At 46.5% G+C, this 25,897-nt stretch overlaps 1 protein-coding gene across 2 annotated transcripts in view; it reads right to left on the bottom strand.

Moving 5' to 3' along the window:
* Positions 1-1,141: 1,141 nt before the first annotated feature.
* Positions 1,142-25,897, bottom strand: part of LOC141049172 (PC-esterase domain-containing protein 1A-like) — an 85,806-nt gene continuing 61,050 nt past the window's right edge. For both annotated transcript variants that reach the window (XM_073545349.1, XM_073545358.1), the window contains exons 3-9: positions 10,095-10,174; positions 9,759-9,991; positions 9,517-9,688; positions 9,158-9,398; positions 8,836-8,931; positions 8,669-8,716; positions 1,142-2,022 (exon numbers count right to left, since the gene is read on the bottom strand). In XM_073545349.1, the coding sequence (XP_073401450.1) occupies positions 1,811-2,022; positions 8,669-8,716; positions 8,836-8,931; positions 9,158-9,398; positions 9,517-9,688; positions 9,759-9,991; positions 10,095-10,174 (1,082 nt within the window). In that variant the 3' untranslated portion in view covers positions 1,142-1,810. The remainder of the gene's footprint in view (positions 2,023-8,668; positions 8,717-8,835; positions 8,932-9,157; positions 9,399-9,516; positions 9,689-9,758; positions 9,992-10,094; positions 10,175-25,897) is intronic.

Here is a 25,897-nt window from a genome sequence, read left to right as displayed (position 1 = left end):
TGCGTGTGGCAACCATGTGCCACATCAGTATCACACGTATTGGCGCCTGAGAAAAGCCACAACAGTTTGCCCTGTTCTCAGACACCGGGTGCTGAAAACAGCTCACATCATTGTCCCCTGCTCTGCCTGCGATCAGCAGGCGATCAGATGTTTAGAGTTGTATTCAAGTGTAAAATGAATAAAATAAAAAAAAAACAATATCCCTCACCTGTCCGAAGTTGAAAGAATCCAGTGTGTCCCACGTCGTAATCCTTCTGTGTGACATTTGCTCATCAGCATGAGCGGTGGTGGGAGGTGAAGGCTCATGATTAAGGGCAGGGGAGAATGACTCGCTGCAGCGAGAGCGGGCCTCAGGTGAACTGTGGTGACCTCAATGAGATCACCGTTAGCACCATGAGGAAAAAGTCTCATGATGCAGAGCCCAGCTCACTGAGGTCACCGCAGTTTAGGGGCCTGGCTGGGAACGCAGTCTCAGTGACCTGCGGGAATCTCAATGACATTAACGCTAGTCACTGACGCTGCGCTCGCAGCAGCTCATTCTCTAGTGGTTTGCAGCGTGGTAGGTCGCATTTTGGCACCGTCCAGGTTGAGAACTATTTATCGCAAACATGGATTACAGGCGTGGGACAGAACGTCTGATAGGTGAGAGATATGGTTGTTGTTTTTTTGTTTGTTTTTTACGGGAGACTAGGGCTTCAATGGAATGAGGTGAGTATAACTGTGTTTGTTATTTTTAGATATAAACCTTTACACTAGAATACAGCTCTCAACATTGTCCCCTGCTCGCAGCCGAGTGGGGGACAATGAGAGCGGTCTTCAGCACATAGCCCCGGGGACCAGCGAGAACAGTATTGTTGATTCCCAGAAGCCGGATAGTGTCACACTGATGACACACGGATGTGTCATTATTGATGGGAAAAAAAATGAATACACATCTTACCAAAAAACTCCTCCTTCTGTGGATCTTTCGTGTCCATCTATACTGGGTTGCTTGCATGGTGAACCAGGGTGCACAGGATGAGCGTGGCAGAACATGAGATTATAGGAATATGCATGAGATCAGAAAAACCTGGTGATTACTTTCAGTGGCTAGAATCTGTGGTTCGACCCCGGGGAAGAATTATGAATTAAGAACACTGACTTTTCTGACTGCTCTAGAGAAATTTAATTCCAAAGCAGTAAAAATATCCAATGTAACAAAAACAGGAAAAGTACAAAAAAAAAACAAAACATAAAAAATACAACTTAGATTACACTCTTGGAAAAAGGTAAGGACTCAGCCCCGTCACATTCACAGATTTGTACCAGTATATACTACACACAAAACTGGGGTAGGGTCAACCATTTTTCCCCACTGACTCCACACATCACTGACCAAACATAGAAAATTAAATGTAAGAGAACATCTGAGACAAATGTGCAAAATAGAGTAAACAGCAATTCTACAGCAGCATGAGTGGGAGTAGGTTAATACTATTTTCATTTTATAGATACTCCACAATACAGGACGGCGGTGACAACCTCCGGGGTGATGGTGTGTTATGCCATTTTACCAATAACATCATGGCCCAATAGAGTGCAAAATCCAAACATATAGCCTATTCAGGCATTGCTTAGTGCTATTGCTTGCCCCAGAGCACACACTCTGAAAGACGTAAATACTTTAGCAACAGTTTATAGGAATTCTTCCGAGAGGTTCAGTACAACAAACAAGTGTAAAAAAACGAAAAGCAGCAGTATAGTGCGAGTGACTGTGGTCGGACTCACACAATGCAGGGCCGTGAATTGTGTCAAGGGACCCCAGCTGAGATTAGTAGATCCTGGGCCAATACTTTGGAGGATGAACATATGGGTGGGTCCACATGTCCCTCGAATTCGGCCTCCTTCTTGTTGTGACCTTCATATTCCAGTCTTCTTGTGGGTACGGGGCATGGGAAGGAAAGTTACCGAAGTTCATGGGTGGTGCCTCGGTGGGGAAGAGGAAGCTCTTTTCACTACAACGGAGGTTGGCAAAGGCAAGACCTGGAGGAAGACAAGATAAATTATTGGAAGGCTCCACCAGCCAAGGTGTCCAGAGGGAGGACCTACTGAGGGAGGTCCGTGAGCAGGGAAGCCTTTCCGAGGTGGGATAAGGGAAGAGAGTAAAAAGGAGTGTGGACCAACCGAGAGGTTAATGGGGATGGAGGGACGACAAAGAAAGTTAGAGTGGAAGGAAGACAGACCAAGTGGTCGGTGGGGAAGGAGTAAATATTTACCAAGGTGTCCGAAAAGAGGGAGTGAGGGATGACTGATCGAAGCATCCTAAAGGAAGGGAGGGCTGACCAAGGTGTTCGAGGATGAAACATGGAAGGACATGGAGGAAGTTAGGGTAGGAGACCCAACTGAGAAGTGTTGAGGAAAGTAGAGAGTAATGGAAGGAGAATCAACAGAGGGTTGTGGAGGAAAGGATGGAGTAAGGCCTGAGGGAGGACCAACTGAGGTGTCTAAAGGGAGGGGCTGAGCAAGGTCTAGTGGAAGGGCAGAAAGATGGGTAAGGGGGTCTTATACAAATTCCATAGTAATTTTAGGGAGGTGGTAGTGAGAATGTTGGTACAGGGAGTAATTGTAACATTGAGTTCTGGGATTAATGATGCTGTTAATAGCAAGTTTGAAAAACAGGGATTTTTGTGATAACTCACCGCAAAATCCTTTTCTCCGAGACGCCCATTGGGGGACACAGACCATGGGTGTTATGCTGTGGCCAATAGGAGGCTGACACTAAGTTGAGATAGAAAAAAGTTAGCTCCTCCTCCGCAGCATACACCTTCCTGCTGGCCCCAAGTGAACCAGTTTGGTGCAAAAGCAATAGGAAATTATTAATATCATATTGGAGTACAATTGCCAACCTCATATCAGAGTATAACCCACTGAATGGGAGACAAGAAGCAGGAGCTGTCAGGCTAACAGGGTGGGTGCTGTGTCTCCCAATGGGCGTCTCGGAGAAAAGGATTTTACGGTGAGTTATCACAAAAATCCGTTTCTCCTTCGCCTCATTGGGGGACACAGACCATGGGACGTCCCAAAGCAGTCCATGGGTGGCAACAATATAACACATAAAATCCCATGTAGTGGCTGAGTAAAGGTGCCTGTTGCAGAATAATCTGCCGAGGACCGTACTGCAGGAGTCTGAGTATGAGTAGTGCTTCAAGAATGTGAAAATGCTGAGCCAGAACGCAGCCTTGCAGACTTGTTCGGTCAGCATACGAAGTCGAATGGCCCAGAGGGCGGACATCGACCACGTAGAATACGCCCTAATCCCTACTGGGATGGGCCGCTTCTAAATTAGTATAACTCCTGAACAGCCAAATTGATTTCTCTGGCTATTGTGACCCTGAAGTGGCTTACAAGAGAGTGCCATCCTCAGGACATACGTCCTGAGAGCCTCAATGCATGCAGGGCGTGCGTAACTACCTCCATCTGAAGTACCAGAGTCGGGCCCAAAGAGGGCAAGACAAAATCATTGTTAAAATAGACGGGTCAGCCAACGCTGGGAAAATGGGGTGGAAACGATCTGAGGACAATCGTATCCAGGTTGGAATGCAGAGAGATAGAAAAAACAAATGAGCTAAACAGGACATGTCTGTCAGCTCCAAGAGTTGAGTAATAAGTGACACTGCGACAAGAAGGGCAACTTCCCAAGACAGAACTGCCCGCGAGACATCCTGAAATGGTTTGAAAGGCGTCTCTTAAAGCCCACCCAGGATTGACTTAACATTCCAGGCTTCTAACGGACTTTTGTAGGGGGGTACCCCTGAGAAGTCCTGAGAATGAAAGTCATGAATTACGTCTTGGAAGCAATCCTGCAAGACCAATCCTGGATGCCTAGGAAGACTGGAAACGGCCACTACCTCTGTTTACGTGATGACCGTTGCCAGGAAAGGAAGACGAAACTGGTGCCACAGAGTAACCAGTCATGGATATCGAGACCGGGCTCAGACTGCTGAGTACCTTGGCCTTCAGTCTTGAAGCCATCAGATCCCCATTCGGATTCTCCTAACGAAGGCAGTCCTGTTAAAAACGTCCTCCGTGGTGCATGCCAACAACCGTGGAGATATGTTATTGATTCGAATGGAGTGATACACGAGTAGATACTGGAGCTGGTGCCGGGCAACCTGGATCACTTGGAATACAAGGATATACAAAAAGACTGCTCTCCAACCAAGAAGGCTGGTATAGATAGCCACTACTGGTGATTAGATCAGAAGAGAAATCTTTCTCTTTGGTATAGAGGGAGAACTTCCATGTCCACCGCCTTTGAGGCTATCCGACGTGCGGGGTGGGGGGGGGAGCAGCTCCGCCGCCGAGGAGAGCAGTCTTCTGGCGCAGACTGCCAGAAGATAATACAATTAATTGAAGAGAATCACTTCAATTGTTACCGCAATCTCTCCCCACCCCGTACCTCACGGCAATCCGGAAAGACAAAGGAGATGAGTGCCAAAGACTGTGAACTGAAGATGCTGTTCTCGATCAAGGTAAGAACTGAATGGAGGGACTCCATTTGTGGATGGTGTACCTCGGCCAAGATCCAGCGAGGGTCCTACAGATCCGTCCCTTCTGGGAAAGCATGGACAGATTGAATATGAATAGGCGATTGCTACATTCTGTAACATCAAATAAAGGTTCCTTCCTGATGCCGTACATCTACGGCTCGGAAAAAGAAGCCCTTGTTCCACTGCTATGACAAAGCGTCCAGGCCCGCGACACCACGGGAGAGTGCAGCGCATGAATGGGGCGTGTCTGCGCATGAGTCAGCGCTTCCATCTTGTTAGGCGTCCAGTTTCCCCCACTGCATAGGGGGAATCTCAAGCCACGTCCTGTGCAGTCTCTCATTCTTCTGCGGCCGCAAAGACGTCAGTCCCAGCGACTTGCCCAGGCTAATGCTAGGCGTCTGGTTCTAAGTTCTTTGGAAGACGTGAAGGAGAAAAAAACAATTTTGTAGAGGGACGCTAAGAAAAAAGGAATCTTTGCATTTAGAAGACCCAGACTTTGGGCTCGTTCGATACGAACAGCATACAAAAAAAGGAGACCTCACGAACCAGAAATAGGTGGCCGTCCGTAATGCTGTATGTCGACGGCTTATGCCGGAAATCACTGGGTGGAAAACTGTCAGAGACCTATCTCTCTTAGGTCCAGATACTTTGGGGGTAGACCCTTACATTGCTGGCTGGACCCATGGGAAGACTGGGATCTTTTGCCGATGGGAGCGCCGGATATATGCGAGGGGACCAATATCAGATTTGTTGCCGAAGGCAATGGGGAAGATGCTCTAAGCCCTGCTGGGGAAGACTTTTATCCTTTCTTCTATGGTCTTACAGATAAGCTGAACCCACTACTGCATAAACCACTCTGGTAAGAAAGGGATGTCGGAGTTCCTTCTGTGGGTGCAGCCCTCCCTCCATTCCGTGAGCCATAATGTCTTAATGTATGTGATGGCATTTGCAGCTGATGTGCAGCCGGCCGCATGTGAAAAGGACGTCCAGCTAAAAAGAGAAGAGAGCTGGTTTCGAGACTCACAGAACGGAACGAATCAGGCTCTCATCTGTAAGTCTGTGGGACCTTTAATTGACTATCCACCTGGCCTGCATGGCCCAGGGTTTCAACCCAATGTTTCCGCTAACCAGCGGAAAAAAGGGGGATTCCTTCCTTCTGGAGGCTTCTGATTTGGTTATCCCATCACTTCCTTTGCCGGTCAACTATGCCGCAAGCCACCCGGAGTGTGGTAAACCCAGTTCTTTCCTTTTTTTTTTTTTTCTGTCATCTTTAGAGAATCTAAAATCAAGGCAAAACATTAAGCTGATACACAGAGTCCTGTACTCTGTAAACCTGTGGTGAAGGGGAAGCGAGGCACAGAGCATACGGACATTTAAGCCGTAGTTGGTCGAATAGCGTACTGTGAGCCTTTTCTCTAGATGTCTGCGCATCTGTAGAATGCCTGCGTCTGCTAATCGACAGCTGCTGTGATCCTGTGAACGCTCTGATGCACAGAGGGATCGAGGATAACCTGTGCCAAAAGGAGAAGCCCACCGGGGGGGTTCATAAGCCAGGCCCAGTGTTGATGGAGACTAACACTGGCGTGGTGAGATGGCCTATGGATCTCCACGAATCAACCTTTCGGGCATGCGCAGGGCAAGTATAATTCCAGAATAAATACTGCTGGAAAAATATTCTAATCCTCTGGAATGCAGGCTGGCCGGGGATATAAAGGGTCAAAGAATACTCACATATACCTATATATATATATATATATATATATATATATACACATACACATATATATACACAAATATGCATCCACACACAGTATCTTCCAGGTCTCACCCTGTAGGCTGTGGTCCTTCCTAAGAAAACAGCACTCTTGTTAGCGCTGAATAGGCGCTATCCTTGCCCCCAGTGTAGCATGACCCTTTAAGTCATAAGGGTGCCCGCACCCTGGTCTGCAGGACGGTGGTACTTGCCCAGCCTCACGCTGCTTAGCAGCTGCCACCTGAAGGACAGAGCGACCGGCGGCGCACTCCGATGGAGGATGAGAGCGACAGTCCTCTGCTGACGGACCATAACTCCTCGAGGGGCATGGTCCCACAGCCAACATGACAATGTACGTAACCCAGGCCGGCAAGGAATATGGTCGTCGGGATTAGATCCCCCTCCTCCCCGCGGTGCGCGTCCCGGCAAGGAGCCTCCGTGATGGGACTTCAGAATGGAGGCGGCGTTCCCGTGAGAACCACCGCCGCGTCACTCTGGGAGAGGGGCTCCTCCGAAGTAGGCCGAAGCCGGAGCCTAGATTATTGACTGGCGTGGCTCCAGGGAAGGAGTCCGTGGGCCAAGCGCTTCCCAGCGCACGCTGGGGGAGGCGCTGACACTCCCGCTCTGCCATGCCCAGTGTACCTGCGAGAAACGTCAGGCAGGTGGGCGGGACCTGACGTGACGCGCGGCTGGTGGGCGGAGAAACCGCCGGCGGCCTAGTAAGGGCCAAAGCTGGGTGCTAGATTAGCGGTGCCTGGCCGGATAGAACGACCAAGCCCGTGACCCAGAAGCCCCCTTACCGTCACGCCAGGGGGAGTGAGAGCAGAGCCTCTGCCTGCAGGCCAGTGCTGCGACAGGGACGGTGCAGAAACCCTCAATTCACCATACCCTCTGAGGGAGAGGTGGAGAGGGACCATCCAGCTCCCTGCAGCACCGCTGTTCCATCAGTGGTGGTGCAGAAGGAGCAGCGCAGACGCCGTGGGGGGCCTCTGTGTATCCTGAGGGTTCGCTCCACTAGGAATTCACAGGGCTATGTCCGACTGCGGCAGAACTTGCGCTGCGTGGCTTCACGAGAGCAGTCACGCTCAGCCTAGAATGGCCGATGGCCTGGCACTCACCGCGGTGCGCATCCCGGCATGGAGCCGCCGTGACCTCGGACTGTTCGGTCACTTACCCGGTCACTTGAGGGGCCATGGGTAATCTTCAGGATGGTACGGGGTAAGTGAATGCCTCAATTCAGCATCTCTTAGAAGGGAAGTGGAGAGGAACTGTCCGCCTCCTTGCATCATCCGCTTTAAAAAGTGGTGAAGCAGTGGGGGCTGCATGGACGCCATGTAGAGGCCTCTGAGCATCCTATGGGTTCAATCCCTAAAGATGGGCAGGGCAGGTTGTCCGGCATAGGCCTGGCTGCGGAAGAGGATACATGAAGGCAACACTCCATCTGCTCATCTGTAAGTCGGTGCTGGGAAATCGGTGCCCTTTAAGAGACCCGTCGCCCTTGAATCAGCTCAGGCATGGCATCCCACGTCGCAGGAGAGGATACATGGAGGCGACAGTCGCACATGCTCGCCTGTTGTTGGTTTGGGGAAATCGGAACCTTGAAAGGCTCCGTTGCCCCTTCATCCGGATTAAAAAATGAAAAAGTAAAATTCAAAAATTAAAATAACAAATGGTCTGAAGACCAGACCAATGTGCCTCCTACAGACACAAAGCAAGAACTGGTTCACTTGGGGCCAGCAGGAAGGTGTATGCTGTGGAGGAGCCAACTTTTTTTTTTGTCTCAACTTAGTATCAGCCTTCTATTGGCCACAGCATAACACCCATGGTCTGTGTCCTCCAATGAGGCGAAGGAGAAAAGTAGTGATGTGGCTACTGTTCCCCTCACATTACCTCAACGGATCACGAAGCTGAGCTCATAGCGGAGGCAGATGCCTTCCTAAGATTATAAATCTCTACAATGGTCCCTGATGGCAGGGTCATTAACTGGAGGAGAAATTAAGTAACCAGTGTTTATGTTGGCTCTAAGGAGTGGTATGTTGGTTACAAAGATTGATACAGCTGGAACACAGAAAACACCATCTGTGGAGGGAGAAGAGGAGGAGATAACGCCGCAGTGCGAGAGGAAGCAGGGACAACACCACAGTGCAAGAAGGAGAAGAGAAATAGGACACAACTCCTTGGTGCAGGAGGGGGAAGAGGAAATGAGTCAGCTGTGGTGCAGGAGTATATGACACACTGTGATGGAAGAGGGATTAACCGGAGAAGTGGTGCACTCGGTCTTTACCATCTCAGTTGATGAGCTTCTTCTTAATGTAGTACCTGAGGCACAGGTTACATATAACGTTAATGAAATATCTATGAAGAACTGTAATGCAGTGATACTCACCATCACCAGATGTGGAGTCAGTGTTAATCCTGTTGAAGGTTATGTATTCTACAGAAACAGATAATTGGATTATGAGTCAATGCAGCTGCTCCCACACACAAGCCTCTGCCTAGTATACTGTAATTTTATGACTATCCCATTAAGAGCGGATGGTAGTAAAATCTTACCCTGGCTGTAGGGGGTACGCTTATTGGTTCTGGGGTGCATCTTGGGATTTTTTCTTAATGTAGCCAAGTGTGCAGGTGCAGCATGAAGAGTAGAGCCTGAAATAAAGATGGGAAAAAGAGCAAATTATTATAGGACTGCCATATGTATAGCTCAATATGGCAGGAGAGCCGATGTCAGGATTGTCTACAATGATATACTGAGCAAGTGGACGGAGCAAGTGTCCAGGATAGAAACATTAGATTGTGAGTGCCTCAGACTACAGGAAGTAATATGTGTGAAGTACAGATAACACATGATGAAGAGATAAGCAGTATCACGCACATTCCAACATCTTGCTCTTTGGCGGCTGCACCCCCCAGGCCATTGCAATGTGGGACAGCAGGATCTGGGAGTACTTCCGATGTGCCAGCTGATTCCAGTGGGTGGAATCATGGCATCGGAGACGCAGGTCGCCACGGAAGTGATAGTGCATGTCTAGCACGTCCAGCTTGTGGAAATCTGCTAGAGTGCCACTGAAGAAGTTCCCTTCCACGACGCTGATCCGAAGGTTGCGTGCAGGGTTCTGGAAACAGAGATTCACAACAGTAAACATGTTATACTGGAAAAATATACATGCAACCCCGATGTAACATGACTGATAACCGATATATATCCACATGGACTTTACAGGTTTTCCCTACCTTCCATGACTCAGACATTGAAGCAGTTACGTCTGGGAAGTAATTATCCCTGTATCCAACTGGCATGGTCATGTTCCATATTATGAGGCACTCGGGTCTAAGTACCTCCTTGAGACGCAGAAATAGGTAGTCCAGGTTGGTTTTGTAAGCTTCTAAATGTTTGTTATCAAATCTGAAAGACATGAGTACAATGAGGATCTGCCATCAATATGATGGCATCTACCGTGAACCATAACGATCACCTTGTGAGATCCCATATACAGGAGTTTGCTATCAGCACATCAGGTTGCGGACCACTCTGAAAATCTGACAGTATGCTCTCCAGGTAAGCAGAATAGACACGGGACAGGAAATAGTAGCGTACTAGATGGTGGCCACTCCGGTACTGGCGAACTTCTCGATAAGCAGTACCGTTTTGCATTCCATTTAGGATGCCGCCCTCTACCAGTGAGTCTTTCTCAAAAGTTATCTCCCCCTGTGGAGAAGAATTCAACGGTTGAATCATGTACAGCACAGGTAGACTAGAAGGACAGAGCATGTTAAGAAAGTGCAGCTCATGCACATGTTGAAGATTTTACCTTCCGTTTCAACTGTGCTTCAGATAACAACTTGTCATCTTGCAGGAGCATCACCAGGTCTTTATACACGGATCTCTGGACTGAAAGACAAAAGATTCACATGGCTCAGGTGTGAGCTCTAAACCATCACCATCATGAGAAGGAGCTGCCGACTCTGACCCAACTAAAGAGGAAAGACTGCTTAGACACGAGCCCAAAGCCACCATAACATTAAGAAATAGCAGCCAGCTCCATCCTGAATACTAGAGGGAGAAATGTTCAGGCACATACTTTGAGTCATCATCACTGAAAGTAGTAGCCAGCTCTGACCTTACTGCTTAAGCGGAGAACTATTCAGATGTGAGCCTAGATCTATTTGCGCCAATGCATCAAAGAGTTATGCCAAAAGCTGGTGTAAAAGCTTTAAAAAAAAAAAAAAATTGGAAAAATTTTGATGTGGCATTGTCACAGTTGAAAACGGCGAAGCAGGGAGGGATAGGGAGCAGTGAGGGCATGCTGCCGTTGTCACAGCTTGTCTAATTCATGAAGCGTTTTGTTCAGTACGCAAGAAATCTCAATATCACTAAAAAAAATAGCCAGATCTGACTTGACTAATGGGGGGTGAAATGTTAAGAAACAGGACCAGTGACTTCATCATGGCAAGGAGCAGCCGGGTCAATCCTGACTACTGGGGGGGAAGAACTGCTCAGGCACAAGCTGGGAGCCAACATAACTATGGGAAGAAGCAGCTGGGTTTGACCTGACTACTTGGGAAGAATTACTAAGAAAAACTCAGAGACATCATGGTAAGGGGATGAGCGGACACATGGAAGTATGGGTTCTGGTATCCGACCCGAACTTTATGCCAAACATGAGCCTGATGCTTTCATCGTTACCATGAGAAGCAATTAACAATATCAAAACACTATCAGAGCTTTGGAGAAGTGCCCGGCTGTTGAACATGGCAGTTAGACAGGGCAAGAGACAGGTAAGACATTGAAAGAAACCTATTTCCAGAACATTTTCATTGCAACAAATATTCACCATATACATTTGTATAATTTCTATTCTGGCTTCTGCATTCACTCACATCCACCATCCTTGTGTAAGCAGATGCGGAAATGCAGTAACGCAGGGATTGCAGAACAAGGCTATATAACAATATTATTTAATTTCTTAACAAAAGGGATGGCAATGGTCTCCTTGCAGGGAGTTAATAAACAATGAGCGGTGAACAATAAACAAGGGGGTTAAATGGTTAACTCGACAGTCTGGACAGTCTGATATTTAAATAGCACTTATCGTAGTCTTCTCTGGTCCTTATCCACATACTGTCTGATGGGAGTTGGAGTACCGGCAACGGCCGGCGTGGTGTCCTCAGAAGAATTCCAACAAAGCACGGTCCAGCTTCTGGCGGCAACGGGTGGTCACCGGTTCTGCCCGCTCAGCCCCTAGTCCATAAATCTGTGCAGCCAAAGTGGGGAGCGCTGCAGGAGTCTTTGTACAACAGGTTTGCTGCCGTGCATCTGTCAGCAATGGGGAACGCACCTCATTGTCCTGCACGTGGCACCCGTTCCTCTGCACGAGCACTGTACTCTGCTTCGCCAGGCACGCGGCACTCTGCACACTCACTGGCTTAATGGTGTGTACGCAAGAACTCTGCCGCAGCTCAACTCCACGCGCTCTCTCACACTGCGGAGCACGCCGCACACTTGCCTCTCCTCTCTCTGCCGGCGGGAAACTGAGACTTCTTTCCCGGGTTTCCTGTACACCGTTTGGCTTAGCCATGCCCCATCTCCCCGGGTCATGGGACCTGTCCGGTCCCTCATTCTTTTCCCCCAGCAACACTGGACGCAACCTCGACAGTTGCAGACCCGGCAAGACGCAGGTAACCGCAGCCCGGTCTTCCTCATTACACTTGCACAAACTCTTGGCACTTCATCCAAATCAGCCCCTCTGTCCTCTCCCATGTACAGCAATAATGTTATTTTCACAATCCTCAACTGTACAGATCCATTGACTTCCACCAAAAAACACAAGAGACGCTCTCATAAATCATGTAACCATCTGCTCACTCTATCCTCCTTCTCCTAGTTGCAGGATATGTCTTTCCCAACCCCGTCCTTCTTGTAATAGTAAGTCGAACTCGTCCCTTTCTACACTCAGAAACCCTGTGAGTCACATTAATATTCTCTGCATGCCTTCTGTTTCTTTTAACTGTAGCCTCTGGAACTCACGCTCAGATAAACTCTCCTACATCCATGACTTTTCCTTTTGAAATTCCCTTAACCTTCTGGCTCTCACTAAAAGATGGATCCAGGAGTCGGACACCACTGCCGCTGCTGCTTTTTCATATGGTGGCCTACATTTTTCACATACTCCCAAAGCTGTGCAGACAAAGTGGAGGTATTGGTCTGCTCCTATCAACCAAATGTACTTTTCAGGTTATCCCCCCATTACCCTCACTTATCTTTCCTTCTTTTCAGGTCCATACTGTCAGACTCTCCCGGCCCTTCTACCCGCGAGTGACGGTTGTGTATCGCCCTACGGGTCCCTCCCCGCAGCTCTTGGATCACTTTGCCACCTGGCTTCCACATTTTCTATCCTGTGACATCCCCACCCTCATTACCGGGACTTTTACACCCCCATTGGTGATCCCCTCTACCTTTCTGCCACTCACCTTTTGTAGCGCCTGCAGTCCCTCTCTTGCTGCAAAGATACCAGCGTACTCACCACCGAGGCTCCCATCCTGCTCCTTCCGGGTCTGCTGCTGCCCGTGGTGCGTGCACTCCTAGCAGGTCTCCAGGCACTGTGCTTAGAGTGCACGCACACACATGACCTCTTTTGTAAAGGAGCTGTGCCTGTTCCTCTAAAGTGTCCCCAGCCAATAGCTGGAGGTCTCTTACTATTTAAAGCCCCTCCTCCAACATGGAGGTGCCTTTGCAATGTTGTGAGTTTGTTCCTAACACACTTGTCAGTTCTCAGGTCCCAGTACTAGTATCTTGCCTACTGCACCCGCCAGTGCTTTCCTCAACGGCAGCCGAGCCATCTGCACTCACCAGTGCTCACGTCTGCATCTGTTGGACATTTCCCCGGGCCATCCCTGCTAACCGTTCCTAGGGGTCAGCTGCCATCTACCCAAGATCGGTCCTGGAGTAGCACCTGGATCACCTCCCTTGTCTCTCCACAAACCTCGGTGTTGTTAGCTGCTGCATGTCTGTGGTCAGATTGGGTGAGGCTCATAGTCACACCTCTCCAGGTCTTCCTTAGGCTCTGGCACAGTGGTTCCACCACCCAGCCCGTTACAGTTTGCACAGGTCATGGAATCCGCTGGCTCCCAGGCGTCTTCCATCTCGGACCTACACCAGGAGGTCTCCCGTCAGAAGGATCAGCAGGATAAGATTCTATCCTATGGTCTGTGAATACCAGTCTTGATGCGCTGGCAGTACTGGCCACTTCCACATCCTCTCAGGCGGCAGTTACCACCACGGTAACCCACCAGCAGCCAGCTATGCACCAGGTTCTGGACCTTGTCTGTCGGCTCCACACTTTGGCGGAGATCCCACTCTGTGTCGGGGGGTTCATTATCCAGTGGACGCTGCACTTTTAACTCCTGGCTCATCAATTCACCTCAGACTGAGTCTAAGTGGCGTTCATCACGACACATGTATCTGGTGAGGCCATAGCATGGCTCAATCCTCTGTGGGAAAGAGGGGATCAGTTAGCATCGAACCTACAGTCCTTCTTGGAAGCTTCTCGTAAGGTCTTCGAAGAACCCGTTCTTGTTTCTTCTGAAGCCTCTTCTGTGCTCCAGTTACGCCAAGGTAACATCTCTGTGGGCTAGTATGAGGTCCGCTTTTGTACCTGGTCTTCAGAACTCGCTTGGAACAATGAGGTTCTGGTGGCAATCTTCTGGGAAGGCCTTTTCGGGCGAATCAAGGATAAACTGGCTGGTCGAGAGATAGCCACCTCTCTGGATGACCTGGTGTCTCTCACAAACCGAACTCACGTTACGTTTCAGGAACAGACCATCAAAGAGGTGAAATGCGAAAGATCGGTATGCCTGGCTCCCACCTTTCAACAACATATCATTAAGCAAGTTCCTGCTGTGACTTCTTCACTGGAACCTATGCAGATTGCCCAGTTGAAGCTATCCAAACGCCACCAAGAGTTTTGTTGGGCCGAAGGGACATGCTTGTACTGTGGCAACTCCGAAAACCAGATTCGTTCCTGCCCCGAGAGACCGGGAAATGCCAGTGCCTAGGGTCAGTAGGAGAGGCTACCCTGGGAAAGACTTCTACCTCTCCATAGTTGACACTGACTGTATGTATCCTGCAGAAAAGGGTCTTTTGTTGAATTGGCCCACCTGGACTCCAGGTCTGCGAGTAACTTTGTTCAACAGGCTGTGGTCGAGCGGTATAACATTCCTGTCATACGTCTTCCGGATCCGTTGGTGATTTCTTCGGTGGATGGAAAGCCTCTTCCCTAGACCATCCAGTTCACCACAGAGCCCGTGGAGCTTCAGGTGGGGATGCTGCATTCGGAGAAGATTTCTCTTCAAGTGCCGTCTGGTCTCTCTTATCCTCTACTTCTAGGTCTCCCGTGGCTGCAAAAACATGAACCTGTTCTGGACTAGACGTCTGGAGAAGTACTCCACTGGGGCTCAGGAGGTCATGAAACGTGCCTTGCTCCCATTCGTTCTGTCCGGTATCATACTAATTTGCCTGGCCTACTCGCGGCATATTGGACGTATGCGGATGTCTTCAAGAAGGAGGCTGAGACCTTGCCACCTCATAGGCAAGACTGCCTGACTGACCTCCTGCCGAGCACCTCACCTCCACGAGGCCGAATCTATCCCGTTCCAGGCCGAGACTCGTGCTGCTATGTTCAGGTATAAAGAAGAGAACCTCGCAAAGGGATTTATCCGGAAATCCTCATCTCCGGCCGGAGCTGGGTTTTGCTTTGAGAAGGACGCTCCCTGTGACCCTGCATTGATTAAAGGGGCCTTAACCAAATCACCGTAAAAAATAAGTACCCCCTACCCCTAATCTCTGAGCTGTTTGATCGCTTGAAAGGTTCCAGAGTCTTCACAAAGCTTGACCTACGAGGGACATACAACCTGGCTTGAATTCGCCAGGGAGACGAGTGGAAGACGGCTTTCAACACCCGCGATGGCCATTACGAGTATCGTTTTATGCCGTTTGGACTCTGTAATGCCCCAACAATCTTCCAAGAACTCGTGAATGACATCTTCCGTGACCTGCTCTATACCTAGTATAGTATACCTGGACAAGATCTTGCTATTCTCTACTCATCTGCCAACACACAGGAGGGACCATTTGCCAGGTTCTACTAAGGTTAAGAACTGTCTCTATGCCAAATATGAAAAGTGCATATTCGAACAGTTCTCTCTTCCGTTTCTGGGATACATTGTTTCTGAGACCTGTCTGAAGATGGATCCCTAGAAGGTATTTTCTGTCATGAAGTGGCCCCCTCCAGATGGTCTTAAGGTTATCCAGCGGTTTCTCAGGTTTGCAAGTTATCGCCAATTTATTTAGCATTTTTCTTCCCAGACTACTCCTATTTATGCCCTGACCCGCAAAAGGAGCCAATCCTAAGGAATGAATTCCTGAAGATGACGCCTTTGTATGCCTCAAGCAGTCATTTTCCTCGGCTCTGGTGCTGCATCGCTCAATCCATAACAAGCAGTTCTTCCTAGAGGTGGATGCATCTTCCACATGGGCCGGAGCGGTCCTCACTGAGAAGTCTTCATCCGGTCGCATGTTGTCCTGCGGCTTTTTCTCTAAACTCTTCTCGGCACCAGAACGTAATTACTCTATTGGCAATAGAGAACTGCTCACGATCAAGCTGGCTCTGGAGTGGCGGTACTTGCTGGAAGGAGCGTTGCACCCTGTGGTAATTTACACTGACCACAATAATCTCGCTTATGTGCAGTCTGCTCAGCAGCTTAACCCCAGTCAAGCTGGTGGTATTTGTTATTCGCTCAATTCAACTTCACACTCCACTCTCGGCCGGCTGATAAAAACGTTAAGGCGGACGCACTCTCCAGGTCCTTCCAGGCCTCCGACCAGGAGGAGGAGTTTAACCATATCATCGAGCCCTACAAGATGATCACAAACGCTCCGCTAGACTTCTCTCGTCTACCCTCCAGTAAGACTTACGTGGTTGAACCTGACAGGAAACTGGTTTTTCTCTAGGGACCTCCTTCAAAGGTGGCGGGCCATGCCGGACAGACAAAGACTCCTCTCCTTATCTCTCGACACTATTGGTGGCTGACTCTGCGCAAATATATTGTGAATTTCGTCTCTGCTTGTTCTTCGTGTGCCTGAAATTAAACTCCCAAACAGCTTCGACCGGTCGATTGCTTCCCTTGCCTGTGCTCTCTGCTCCCTGGCAGCATATCTCCATGGATTTCATCTAAGATCTGCCAGTGTCGGCTGGATGTACCGCCATCTGGGTGGTGGTGGATCGTTTTTCCAAGATAGCTCTTTTCATCCCGCTATCTGATCTTCCATCTGCGCCAGTACTGGCAAAATAATTAATTCTTCACATAGTCTCCGATAGAGGTGTCCAGTTTACTTCTCGTTTCTGGAGGGCCACCTGTAAGCTACTGGATGTTACTTTGCCAAGTGGAACGAGTCAATCAGATTCTGACTAATTTTCTCCGGCATTTTGTCAATGCTCATCACAGTGACTGGGCTGAGCTCCTGCATTGGGCCGAATTCTCTTACAATAACCACGTTAGGGAGTCTTCAGCCAAATCTTCGTTTTTTGTGGTCTAGGGTCAACACCCCAAAGTGCTGTTCCATGTGGTTGTCACCTCCGAAATTCCTGCTGCCGATTCCCTCATCAGGAACTTTTCTGAGATATGGAAGGACACCAAAGCATCTTTGGTGAAATCCTCCGAACGGATGAAAAGACAAGTGGATAAGAGACATCTGGATTCACCTCTGTTTCATCCTGGAGATAAGGTCTGGATATTACCCAAGTATATCAGCCTCAAGATACCATCTTATAAATTGGGTCCTCGCTTCACTGGTCCATTCGAGGTGCTGAAGTGGATTAATCCAGTATCCTACAAACTCCTTGCGAATCCCCAATTCCTTACATGTGTCTCTTCTCAAACCTGTTGTCCTCAGTTCTTTCTTCAAGGTTCCTGGTGCCACTCCGACTTATGTCAACTCTAAGGAGGCTGTTTTCGAGGTAGAGAACATTTCAGCCACCAAGAAGGTAAGAGGAAAGACCTTCTTTCTTGTGTATTGGAAGGGGTTTTGTCCTGAGGAGAGGTCCTGGGAGCCCAGGGAGAACATCCATGCCCCTCTCCTCCTGGAGAAATTTGACAGGCTTGAAAAAGAGGGGGCGTAAGGGGGGTACAGTAGCGCCCGCATCTCTACCTGCAGTCCCTCTCTCCCTGCAGAGATACCAGCATACTCACTGCCGATGCTCCCGTCTTGCTCCTTCTGTGTCTGCTGCTGCCTAGGGTGCGTGCACTCCTAGCAAGTCTCCAGACACTGTGCTTAGATTGTGCACCCGCACACTTCCTTTTTCTTAATTAAGCTGCGAGCGTTCCTCTAAAGTGTCCCCAGCCAATAGCTGGAGGTCTCTTACTACTTAAAGCGCCTCCTCCTACATGGAGATGCCTGTGCAATGTTGCGAGTTTGTTCCTAACACACTAGTCAGTTCTCAGATCCCAGTACTAGCATCTTGCCTACTGCACCTGGATCGCCTCCCTTGTCTCTCCACAGACCTGGATGTCGTTAGCTGCTGCAAGTCTGTGGCCAGATTGGGTGAGGCTCCTAGGCCCTCCAGGTCTTCCTTGGGCTTTGGCACAGTGGTTCCACCACCCAGCCCGTTACACCTTTTATCGCTAAACTCCTCTTTCAGCCTTCCACTGCTTACTATCTCTCCTACACAAGAAATCGGAAATATGCAGACCTGATCTTCTCCCGGCTCTGCTCAGTGATGATTTTACTAACTACCCTCTACCGCTCTCTGACCACAATCTTCCTTCATTCTCTGTCATGAAATGTCACCCCACTCAGGAAACCGACTCTTTCCACACTTCTAGAAATATATATGCTAATAACACGCAGAAACTTATGAAGAATTTGAAGTCAACATTGGCCCTAATATCCTTCCTTTCATCTCCTGACTCTGCACTGAAACATTATAATAATACATTGCAGAGTGCCCTGGATGAAACTGCACCTCCTACACATGGAACAACTCTGTACAAACGTTGACAATCCTGGCATATCCTACAAACACATTACCTACAACGGTGCTCCTGGTGCACCAAACGTCTGTGGAAAAAAATCCAATCTGCCGAAGATTTCATCCATTACAAGTTTATGGTTAAAACATACAACTCTACACTTCACCTCTCCAAACAAACCTATTTCAACATCCGCATTACCTCACTATCCTGCAATCCTAAACGTCTGACACTTTTCTTTCCTTCCGCAATCCTAAACTACAGGCCCGACGACAGACCTCAGTGCTGACGATCTGGCCAATTATTTCAAAGAAAATATTGACCATATCCAACAGGAAATTTTCTCCCAATCCCTTAATATCATTCACTTTCCTGCCTTCAACACTGCATCTAGCTCACTCTCTGTCTTTGTACCAGTCATGGAAATGATCAGGGTCTTTGCATCTTCTCGTCTTACTTCTTGCACCAGTGACCCTTATCCCTCACATCTCCTCCAACCTATTTTCCCAGTTGTCACCACTCACCTAACTAAAATTTTCAACCTCTCTCTTATCTGGTATCTTTCCCTCCTCGTTTAAATATGCCAGCATACATCGATTACTTAAAAAACCATCCCTTGACCAAAATTGTGCTGCTAAATTAAGACCTGTTTCTAATCTTCCCTTTATCTTTAAACTCCTTGAAGGCTTGATCCACTCCCGTCTAAACCACTATCTCTCAGATAACCCTCTTCTTGACTCTCTATAATCCGGTTTCCGCTTTTTACACTCAACTGAAACTGCCTTCACTAAAGTCTCTAATGATTACTAACAATTAAATCACTAAACCATTCTGGATTCTCCTGGATCTCTCTGCAGCATTCGACATTGTGGATCACCAGCTCCTCCTCACTATGCCAGCTTCTAGGACACTGTTCTCTCTTGGTTCTCCTCCTATCTCTCTGTACGCGCCTTCACTGTATCTTTTACTGGATCCTCTTCTTTTCTCCTTACTGTCAGGGCTCCTCAAAAATCAGTCATAGGCTCATCATCTTTCTGCTTGCATACTGCCCCTATTGTACAAATAATCAGTAGATTTGATTTTAAGTACCATCTCTATGCCAATGACACCCAATCATACAGCTCTACTACTGACATCACGTCTGCATTATTACAAAACAAGAAGGGGAACAAAAAGGGAGGAGTCCAAGCTCCTTAAAACTTGAAAAATTCTTTATTACAAATCCATTAAAAATAATTGACAAATGGCTATTCCTCAGCAGTGCCATTGGACATGAAGCATACAGGAGTGCAGCGACGCGTTTCGATCACTAGGATCTTTATCACAGCTAACTAAATCCTATACCATACATAATTATATAGTCCAAACTAACCAATAGGTCCTGTCCGCTGCCATTTAGGGCTAGTGATACAGGGCATGCTCTGGGTAGTCTATTTAGACTTGTTGAGGTGGAGATGTGGATATTATCTGTGCACTTTGGATTATGCATGTGCACTTTATTAACCACTAATTTTAACATTAATTTACCGCATGCTGTAAATCTTCAGCACATGTAACATTTTTGTGCAATATTTGAAGAGCTTAGTGTACCATGTATATGAAGTGATAAGCCTTGCCTTCTGAGTATTTCGGCTGTCAGTCCTCTTTTATTCTACTCCTCCATTTTTTGTCTGGTTTGAGGCACCAACAAATTTAATCAGGTTTGTATAAATTGTGTGTGTATGAAAAGTGCCGGTTTATACGGTTCACTAAGGTAAATTTAGTTTTCATTTAGTCTCCCAATAAATGTGAGAATTCTTTGTTTTCTTTGAACATGCATAATTCCCATTTGTTATGATAAGAAAGTAAACAAACAGTTTTCCACGTACACAACAGTCGTGTGCAGGTACTGTTTTCCTGTGAAGAGAAGAAAAAGGCTGGAATATTTGATGGACCTCAAATAAGAACACTTATGAGAAACCCAAATTTTATCACATCAATGAATGAGACAGAAGAAAGAGCTTGGAATGCATTTTGTAATGTGGTGCAGAATTTTCTAGGGAATAAGAAAGCAGACCACTATGAAGAGATTGTGGAAGAGCTACTAATGAGTCTGCGAAATCTTGGATGTAAGGTTGGTTTCACACTTGCGTTTTTTTGCGCTGTTTTTGCGCAAAAAAACGCATGCGTTTTTTCCCTATACTTTACATGGGTGCGCATAGACATGCGTTTGTACGCGCATGCGTTTTTTTGTAGTGTGCGCCCGGGCGCACAAAATGCATCCTGTTGCATTTTTTGTGCGTCCGACCCGGCTCAAAAAAACGCATGTGCACGCAATGCGCACAAAATTCACCCAAAAACACATTATAGTCCATGGGATCGCTGATGGTAATGCGCACGTCAGCGCAAAAAAAGCATGCGTTGTTTTTTTTTTTAAAAAACCCATGCGCAAAAACACAAAAAAAAGCATACAAACGCATGATGTGTTTTTTATGTGCGTTTGCACTCCGCACGCAGCGCAAAAAAACGCAAGTGTGAAAGTAGCCGTAGAATGAGTATCAAGATTCACTATTTACACAGCCATTTGGACTTTTTTCCAGAGAACCTTGGGGATGTGAGCGAGGAATAAAGGGGAGCGTTTTCATCAGGACATTAAAACAATGTAAGAACGGTATCAAGGCCGCTGGGACTCACATATGATGGCTGACTATTGCTGGAGCTTGATGAGAGACAACCCAGAAGCTGTACACCACAGATCAGCCAAGAAAAGAGAGTTCAAATAACTGCCATTTGCCATTCATCTGTGTGCCATATATATTTGTGTTTGTATATTTTGCAGATTAATTCTGTAAGTATATTTGATTTGCTGTACATAGACTTTGTAATATTTGTTATTCCTTGATTAAAAATATACAAAATGTAGTACCGAAAATCATGTGTTTTTATCATAAAACATTCAATAGGAGTAATTTTCATCAAAAATTGGAAATATCTCGAAATCCTGATGTGATAGCCAAAAACGGAGTTCATATTCGTAATCAGCAGCCAAAATTGACTTAAAATATGTTTTAAAACCTTTTGCCAGAAAAATTGCGTTGACCAGTCAGCCTGTTTTTTGTTCAAGACACCCAGATTTAAACCTTCATTAATCATTTAAATTTATTAAATTCAATTGTCAGGTTTCCTTTCAATTTTTCAAAAGTAGCAGTGTCAGAGAGAAGTTCCTGCATTTAATTTTTATAATCTTCTGTGTTAAGGATCATGCCATCCTTATCACTTTTCTTAACCCCTTTACTCCCAAGGGTGGTTTGCACGTTAATGACAGGGCCAATTTTTACAATTCTGACCACTGTCCCTTTATGAGGTAATAACTCTGGAACGCTTCCATGGATCCCGGTGATTCTGACATTGTTTTCTCGTGACATATTGTACTTCATGTTAGTGGTAAAATTTCATTGATATAACTTGCGTTTATTTGTGAAAAAAACGGAAATATGCCACAGCTTGGAACGGAAGGAGCACCGTTTGACTTTTTGAACACAGAATTGGCTGGAATTGAGATCAGACGCCATGTTGCGTTTGGAGAGCACCTGATGTGCCCAAACAGTGAAAACCCCACAATTCTAACTCCAACCCTAACCCCAACACACCCCTAACCCTAATCCTAATGGGAAAATGGAAATAAATACATTTTTTTAATTTTATTATTTTTCCCTAACTAAGGGGGTGATAACGGGGGGTTTGATTTACTATTTATGGCGGTTTTTATGTTTGGCAGCTGTCACACGCTAAAAGACGCTTTTTATTGTAAAAATAGTTTATGCATCACCACATTTTGAGAGCTATAATTTTAGATGGATATTTATATGCGTCTTTTTGATTGCGCATTATAGCACTTTTTGTTCGGCGGTATGATAAAGCATTATTTTTTGCTTTGTTTTTTATTTTTATTTTTTAAGGTGTTCACTAAAGGGGTTAACTAGTGGGACAGTTTTATACAGCGGGTCGTTACGGACACAGTGATACTAAATATGTGTACTTTTATCGTTTTTATTTTTTTTTATTTCCAAAAAATGAATTTATTAGGGATTTTTTTTTATTTAGTGTTTTTTTTTTTTTTTTTTTTTACTTTATTACTTTGTCCCAGGGGGGGACATCACTGTCTTGTGCCAGATCGCTGATCTGACACTTCACACAGCACTGTGTCAGATCAGCGATCTGACAGGCGCTGCAGCAGGCTTCATCGTGTAGAGTAGCGCAGCACATCGCGCTGTGCTGGGGGTCTCAGGGAAGCATGGAGGGAGCCCCCTCCCTGCCGATGCATCTCTAATCCGGTACACTGCGATCATGTTTGATCACAGTGTGCCAGGGGTTATCGTGCCGGGGGTGGTCCGTGATCGCCCCTGACACATAGTGCCGGGTGTCAGCTGTGATCAGCGGCTTATATGTCGGATTTATAGGAGACTGGCTGCATTTTAAAATAGATCTCGGGTATTTAGATATCCTCTGCACTTGATTCCAACCATAAACTCTATCTGTTGAAAAGTCATCAAGATCACGTGCAAATTGCGATCCATGATCTCATTTTCCACCTTAGTAACATTTTCTTTCAATTTCAACATAGAGGAATCAAACTGAGACAAACTCTTATATTCATCGAATGAGCTAGTAACATTTTCCATCTCTTTTTGGATATCAGAAAGCTTTTTTTCTTCATATTTAATAATTAATTTCATCAAATTGATGGAACAGTTGGCTAAAATATGATACCACTCATTTTTAAATTCTGGTGTGTATATCACAGTTGGCACTTTCTTTAGTCTCAATCCTCTAGGGATCACTTCTTTTGATACATAATTTTGAAGGGTGGTAAAGTCCCACCAATCTCATTTCTTGCAAAGACAGTTTACAACTGTGACATTTTTGTAGTAAAATCCACAAGATCTGTAGTGTTATTGATTTCATTACCAAACACTTGTGCAGCTTTCTTCAGTCTACCATCAGGTATCAATGTAGCCATACTGAGGATATCAGATAAAACTGAAAGCTAAATGTGCACTGATTCACTATATCACCACATAGTATGTATGTGAGGAAAGACGGAAGAACACGGCATGTCCAAATATCGCATTTAAATAGATTTATCACTTTCAGATGTAAATTAATATTATATTCATTGGAATTAATGTAATCCACAGACTTTGGTATGGCAGACACATCTTCACCCCATATAATAAGGGTATCATCAATGTATCTGCCATACCATATCAGCTCCTCATAAAAAGGGTTATCAATAGAATAAATGTATTTACATTCCCAAAATACCACAGTGATATTAGCAAGAGAAGGTGAGTATTTGGCACCCATGGGAACCCCTGCTTCCTGAATGTACAATTCATCAAACGAAAAAAAAATTATGTTTAAGCAAAAAGAAAACAAAAACTTTAAATCAAATCCTCCGAATATGCACTATGATTGATGAGAAAATTTTTTAGAGCATTCATCACTAAATCATGCGGTATGCAAGTATAGAGCGATATGACGTCGCAACAGAGTTCAAAACGCGTCGCTGCATTCCGGTATGCTTCATGTGCACTGTCACTGCTGAGGAGTAGCCATTCGTCAATTATTTTTAATGGATTTGTAATAAAGAATTTTTTCAAGTTTTAGGCCATGTGCACACGCTGCGGATTTGGCCTATGCGGATCTGCAGCAGTTCTGCAGACAGTGTACAGTACCATGTAAGTCTATGTGATTTACAATCCGCTGTGGACATGCTGCAGTTTTTCAACTGCGGAAAAGCTGCGGTTTTGAATCGGCAGAAAGAATTCACATGTCACTTCTTTCCGCGGATTCCGCTGCGGTTTGCCACCTATTCCATTGTCCAGGTGTCAAACCGCAGGGGAAAACCGCTGGCCAATCCGCAGGTAAAACCGCAGGTCACTTTAGCTGCGGTTTTACCTGCGGATCCGCAGATACAAATCCGCGGGTGAATCCGCAGCATGTGCACATAGCCCTAAGAATCTGGGACGCCTCCCTTTTTTTTCCCTTCTTGGATTATATGCGTGAGTCCAGACGGAGTTCTGGGCACCTTCAGGCTGTCGGTGAGCTGGCTTGGGCGTATAACCCACTTTTTTCTATTATTACAAAACACCAGTGATTGCCTTTCTGCTGTCTCTAACATCATATCCTCTATCTGAAACTGAACCTGTCAAAAACCTTGTGTATCCATCCTCTACTAATCTACCTATGCTCGATATTGCAATTTCCATGTGTGATTCTACCACTACTCCCCAGCAACATGCCCACTGTCTTGGGGTCAAACTTAGTTATATAGGTTGAAAAAAGGCCCAGGTCCATCAAGTTCAACCTTCCCCCACCAATTGTACTTATTGTCACTAAATTAACTATAACTCACAAAGTTATGTGTATTGAGGAAATCATCCAGCCCTTTTTTAAAAGCTGTAATACAGTCCGCCATTACTACCTCTTGTGGTAGGGGATTCCACATTCTGACTGCTGTAACTGTCCTGAATTGCAGATAAGAACTTGCAGCTTTTAGCATAAACAGAAGATTCTATGTCCCACTGAATATCTTCATAGTTATCCCCTTCCTGACAATTGTAGTACATGATCGGGAAGGACGGACTTCCAGACCGATGCAGTACATGTATGACATGTCAAACATGTGACAACTGCGACTAATCACGCGATGATCACATGAATTTCCCTGCCGTTTCTCACAGCAGAGAACATGGCGCCTTCATCCGGGGGTGGCAGCGTCCCCCCCCCGCAACTGTTCGATCCACATAACTCCCAAAGCAAAATCTGTGTGGATGAGTCTCTAATCCACTCCACTTCAAGGGGAAACTCAAATTATGACAATACCTGCCCAGTAAGAGGGCCAGGTACTGAATTAAGCTGTACAAACTGTGTGAGATTACCTCAGGTATACTCACAAGTTTAGGGCTTATGAAGGGAAGGACACTCGGATTTAACTCCCTGAATGCCCCCCTGTACTGGGACTGAGTGGGAAAAATGTGAGGGATTTGGTGCACCCACTGCTGGATCAAGGTTATCACCTCTATGTAGATAACTTTTATACCAGCGTCCCACTGTTCAATTCTCTCTCTGTGTGAGCTACCGCAACCTGCGGTACTGTCCACAAAAATTAGAGAGGCCTCCCTAGGTTGCCAATTGGGCAGTTACTCAGAAATGGCAAGAGCAGAGCCCAATGTAGCGACAACATACTGATGGTCAAGTACGAGGACAAGACAAGAGGGATGTCCTTTTCTTGACCATCATACATGATGTTGGCAGAACCCCCAGCACTGTACGAGGAACCTCTACACAGGTCCACAAACCACACTGTGTACTCGGGCACAACAAGAACCTTGGGGAAAGTTGATCACTCTGATCAAGTTCTCCAGCCGTACACAGTGCCATGAGAAAAGCCAAGGTGTGGTATAAGAAGCTGGCGGTGCACATCGTACAGATGGCAATGTACAACACCTTCGTGCTATCACGACGTGCAGGCAAAACCAGGATCTTCCTTCAGTTCTAGGAAGTAGTGATCAAGGCCCTAATATTTGGCAGTCAAGAAGGAGCA

This window comes from Dendrobates tinctorius, unplaced genomic scaffold (assembly GCF_039654945.1).
Source record: "Dendrobates tinctorius isolate UK_male_01 unplaced genomic scaffold, ASM3965494v1 ptg000011l, whole genome shotgun sequence".
Lineage (NCBI taxonomy): Eukaryota > Metazoa > Chordata > Amphibia > Anura > Dendrobatidae > Dendrobates > Dendrobates tinctorius.
The sequence above is the reverse complement of the archived record's forward strand: the minus strand, read 5'-3'. Positions and strand labels throughout refer to the sequence as shown.